This window comes from Pygoscelis adeliae, unplaced genomic scaffold (genome assembly GCF_000699105.1).
Source record: "Pygoscelis adeliae isolate BGI_AS28 unplaced genomic scaffold, ASM69910v1 Scaffold197, whole genome shotgun sequence".
Classification (NCBI taxonomy): domain Eukaryota; kingdom Metazoa; phylum Chordata; class Aves; order Sphenisciformes; family Spheniscidae; genus Pygoscelis; species Pygoscelis adeliae.
The window spans coordinates 20,614-25,837 of NW_008825105.1; the positions used below are offsets into that span (position 1 = coordinate 20,614).

A 5,224-nucleotide genomic window follows, 5' to 3' on the forward strand; every position below is an offset into this window, starting at 1 on the left:
ATGAACAAGCAAACCTACCAAAAATAGGAATGCCACAGCACGGGCTGCTTCTCACCATCCGTTATCTTTGGGTGCATCAGTGTATCCCTTCCCTTCATCTTGTGCTCTCGTAAAGGCATATTATAAGAGCTGAGGAGACAGAAAGGAGAAAATTCACAGAATAAAAAGCAACTTGGCAACATGGAAAGATAGTAGTAACCATGCAAATATATACTGAAGGTAATTACTATCACTCAGAGCTTAAAAGGAAATACCCAGTTATCCTTAGGGAAAGTTATGATTTATGAGGGGCAGCTTAGGCTCACTTACTGTTTTTTATTGTCTTTCCATCTTATGATGATCCCAGCTAGAATTCCAAGGGCTACTGGGGGAACTAACAAAGAAAGAAGCAGAAAAAAACCAACGCCAAAATAAACAACAAATTTGGTATGTAATTTAAGTGAAATACTGCAGTTTGGTAAAAGACTGGTAGCAAAACTCTCTGCTCTGGGGCTGCCTGTCACCAGCCGGAGGCTCCCTCTCAGCCGGAATAATGCAAACCCCCTCCTGTGTCTCTGAACACAGCACAGAACCCACGGCTAAGTGTGGTGCCACGCTGATCTTCTTAAGGGTGGGATCCTCATTTATTTAGTGCTTTTATAGACAGCCCCCTGTTTCTTTTGTATTTTAAACATACTCACCGTTTTTAGTACTTGACCTCTTTTGCAGCAAGGATGTTCCAAGCTTCACTAATCTCTTATCTTTCAGTGTCCGCCAAGGCCTTTTAAAGCAACTTTATCACTTAAAGAGTAACGGGACGTACAGTTTTTGGTTGGTTTCTTACACTGGCTTCTTTGGCTTCTTTCATTTCATCCTCAGTTGACGTAATGTTTTATACTGAGACACAGACAATCCATCCAGTCGCTTGCAATGCTGCTGCATTACCCAACAGCAGAGAAAGCCCTGAATCCTGACCAGAGACACTCGGTACTAGGGGCAGTGAAATGAATAAACCAAAACCACCAACTCCAGGTATTTAACAGCAAATAACAGCCTCGGGTTAGGAAAGTATATTTTCAATTTTAAAGTACTTACCAATGCAACTAGGGATGAGGATACTTGCTAGAGAAGAAAAAAATTAAATTAATGTTAAAAAAATGAAGCCAACAATGCTGATAACTAAACAGGGAAGTTCCTTAATCTATGCCCGCAGAACAATATTATTCAAACCCAGATAATCATAACACTGCTGAGAAGACAAAATGCTATAAAACGATCTGTCATTAACCGCCACACACATCATTATGCTCTTCTTGAGTCCCCCACCCCACCTCTCTCCACCGACGGAGCTGAGGTCCACAGCTCCAGGCTACCTCCACCCTCAGCAACGTCCAAACACAGCCAAGATAATGTCAGTGGTTTCTACTGAGATGCTCGGCTGCACAGAGGGAGATTCAAGCATCAAAAATCCTACCCCCTATCATGTCAGCTAAGGAGTCACTCAGCTGGGAGCAGAGAGAAAAGGGGATTAGACCAGGGAATAAGCCCACGTGAACCCCTTAGAGGCTGGAAGATGGACCCACCAAAAGAAATGAAGAAGGCACAGCGAGAGCAGAAATCCAACAGCGCGTGGAGTCACAGGCGCCCGACGTGGGTGCAATTGTAGCAATTAAAATGACCCTGAGGCAGAAAGCCTCTCCTGAACTCTTACCTAGCCAGTAGGGATTCTCTGCTACCTTCTCTTCCAAGGGTTCAGTTTGGTTTGTCGCTGCCGTAGTGCTAACTATAGAGAGGGAAAAAAAAGGAAAACCACTCAAAATTATATTTTGGATAATTCTCCATTTATACATATTATATAAAATACTTCAGTGAGGAGTAAATGTAGCATGTGCAGGTGGCCTCTGACCTGTGCATCTGTGCCTACGACAGCGAGAGCTGTGGAAGAGTCACGCAGGGACCTCTTGGTGACACTACAAGCCTTACAGATAGAGGGGATTCTGCTGTCCCACTTGGCTTTATTGCCTGGGTGTTGTTGGACACTAGATATAAATCCATTCTGAGGTTTAGTCCATCAGCTTTGCAGTCACCGATACACTTCACACATCGTTTATTAAAATTCTGCCTGTTCCTCTTGAAGGGAAAAACGTAAAACTGTGTACGGCTGTGCCGCATTGTTCTTCAGCACAGCTTGGCACCTTGCAAAGCACAGACTTGCTAACCATCGCTGCTGTGCACAGATGCTGCTCCCCTGGAAACAAACCCTGCGGGAATGCCTGTCCAGACTGGCGTCCTTCCCTTTCTGAGAGAAGGGAATTAGGACTAATTAACCGCACAGCAAGAAAAACTACTCGAGAACACGACGATTATCCAGCAACGCTCACCCGTGCATTCAGGAGGAGACCCGCTCCAGACGCCATCAACGCTGTTCTCTGTTGTACAATGAAGAGTTTCATTTCCCACAAGCTGGAGCCCAGGGTCACACGTGTACATCACGACTGAGTTGTACGTGAACTCCTCCGTACTGTTGCCATTGTGCTTCCCATCGGGAATAGCTGGAGGTGGAGGACAAGAAATAGCTGGGGAAGAAAAAGGAAAGAGCTCAGGAGGTGATGCCTGGGATGCTCTTCTCCACGATGTGAAGAGAGGAAAACCCAAGGGCCGCTTGCACACAGGCTCGCATTGCATCAGGAGCAGGGGCTGAAATGGGAGCACTGGCCACCCTCTTGGCATGCAGTTACTTTTAGGTGCTGTCGTGGTTTAACCTCAGTCGGCAACTAAGCACCACGCAGCCGCTCGCTCACTCCCCCCCCCCCCCGAGGGGGGGGGGGGGAGGATGGGAAAATGATAATAATAATATGATGATGATGATGATAATAATACACAAAGCAAGTGATGCCCAGTACAATTGCTCACCACCCGCCGACCGATGCCCAGTCAGTCCCCGAGCAGCGGCCCCCCCCGGCAGCTTCCCCCAGTTTATGTACTGAGCGTGACGTCCCATGGTGTGGAATGTCCCTTTGGCCAGTTTGGCTGTGCCCCCTCCCAGCTTCTTGTGCACCTGCAGCCTGCTCAGTCGGTAGAGCATGGAAAACTAGAAAGTCCTTGGCCAGCGTAAGCATTACCTAGCAACAACTAAAACATCGGTGCCTTATCAATTTTGTTCCCATCCTAAATCCAAAACACAGCACTGTACCAGCTACTAGGAAGGAAATTAACTCTATCCCTGCCAAAACCAGGACAGGCGCCTCCCAGCCTGCTGTCCTGCGTACAGAGGGGCAGCGGCAGCCTGCAGGGACACCAAGGCCACTGGGTTGCTCATATATGTCAGCCTTTCACATGCAGAGGGCACCAGCGACGCTACTGGCTAGTCCCTGCTCTCATCACGCCAGCTGTCTCCTTTCCAGAGATACTTACCTAACTTCAGTTAGTAAAATCGACACACGATTCGGTATTTCTGAGTTGGAATATTTGGTATTTCCAGTCAAGAGCTGGACAACTTCACTTACCCCGACAAGCTGGAAGTTGACTCCAGGCAACTTCACCTCCCCTTAGGGAACACCAGACGAGAGGCGACGCTCCCTTTAATGTGTACCTGCAGGGGCAAAAGGCACATCAACAAATCAGTTTGTTGTCACCAACCAAGAACATGTCACCCCACAGAGGTGCCGAGGACTCGGCAGGCAGAGCCCCTTGTCCCGGCTTGCACACCAGCGACGCTGGCCAGGCGACTGGGATGCGGTGGGCAGCTGGCTTCACACTCACCCACGGTTACAAACTACGTCTGCTTTTGCACCGAACAGAAGATCATTTGTAATAACTTTGCCATGTTCTGGATTTGCTGGAATACCACAAGATTTCCCTAAAAAAGAGTAAGATTATCCTTAGGACACTACAAGGACAGGGAAAAACCCACAGACATGCTTTTCATGACAGTATGGCAATGACAAACCAGGCATCTGACAGTATTTCATGCTAAACGTCATTAAAAAAAAGCAATCCTAAAAAATCAGACGTGGCACTCGGAACACAGCACTGCGGATGCAGCTCTGGGAGGATGTTGGAGAAAATGAAACGACGTGGAGACACTCACTCCGACATAGCTCGGGAACTTCTGACCACGTTAAATCGTCAAGACAAGTGCTGGTGGGGAGCTGGTCTGTGGTATTCTCATAGCCCGGGCGACAAACATACTTCACCCTCGTATCAACAGCGTAAAAATTCTGCATTTCATCTTCTTGTGATATTCTAGCAAAACGCACGCGTGGTGGACTGGGACAGCTACCTAGCGACAACGAAGACAACCAACGGGTACGGTTACAAAGCAAAAATAACAATATTCTGCATTCAACTATGTATAAACATAAATCCAAGTGATAATGCACAAGCCTCCCTAAGAATATGGATACCACAAATACGTTTAAGAAGGTGATTGGCAATTTGTGTAATTCAAAAATATCCCTAGATGACTATTTAACGGAAAAAGATTTTCAGTGTTAAAATTTGCTCTCTTTCAATCAGTCACAAGCGCAGTGCTTACCTCCCTTGCCAATTCCACCGATGAAGCGTTTGAGGTGGGGAAGTGCAGCCAGTTCTCACTGCGGAGGTTTGCAAATCCCCAATGCCAAACCTTCCCCCTTAGGTAACTCTTGCGTCAGCAGTCAGCTGCGCCAGCGCTTCGCCACTATAGCTCTTTGCTTCTCTCTCCTGTGCTTCCCCAAGCTATTGATCTATTTTTACTGAGACACAAGCGCCAGCACACGGCTCCAACAGACTAAGCATAGTTAGGAAAAAGGGGCAGTAAGAGATTCTCTGACAAGCAACTTCATCGCGTGTCACTTTGGACGAGGAAACCCTTGAAACAGCGATTGCTAAAGCGGTAAAGGTTTCCACAAGCAGCTCGTTTCAGAGAAAGCGAAATACTTACGACCACAAAACTCCGGGAGGTTGGACCACTGGGAGTTTGCAAGGCACTGTATCGTGTCTGACAGCAAGGGGCGTTTAACATAACCTGTAAGGCATCTGTACGTTACTTTGGAGCCGACACTGAAGCTTCCCTGATGTTTCGTGTCCTCCGGGGGCTCGGCGTGGCTTATGTGTGGCAACGGCCCACAGTCACCTGTAGCAAAATAAACCTGGATTTGGTGGGGCTTCTACTAAAGCTCCCAGAGCAGGGCACAGCACAAATGCACACGCACATACACGACTCCGCAGGAGAGCACGGCACATGCACCCACGACACACACCC

General features: G+C 47.6%; 1 protein-coding gene across 1 annotated transcript in view; it reads right to left on the reverse strand.

Annotated features, from left to right (window-relative positions):
• Positions 1 to 5,224, reverse strand: part of CD55 (CD55 molecule, decay accelerating factor for complement (Cromer blood group)) — an 8,974-nt gene that overhangs the window by 1,853 nt on the left and 1,897 nt on the right. The window contains exons 2-10 of the mRNA XM_009327420.1: positions 4,904 to 4,987; positions 4,070 to 4,261; positions 3,742 to 3,838; positions 3,486 to 3,571; positions 2,361 to 2,555; positions 1,691 to 1,762; positions 1,075 to 1,101; positions 310 to 373; positions 19 to 129 (exon numbers count right to left, since the gene is read on the reverse strand). Of these exons, the coding sequence (XP_009325695.1) occupies positions 19 to 129; positions 310 to 373; positions 1,075 to 1,101; positions 1,691 to 1,762; positions 2,361 to 2,555; positions 3,486 to 3,571; positions 3,742 to 3,838; positions 4,070 to 4,261; positions 4,904 to 4,987 (928 nt within the window). The remainder of the gene's footprint in view (positions 1 to 18; positions 130 to 309; positions 374 to 1,074; positions 1,102 to 1,690; positions 1,763 to 2,360; positions 2,556 to 3,485; positions 3,572 to 3,741; positions 3,839 to 4,069; positions 4,262 to 4,903; positions 4,988 to 5,224) is intronic.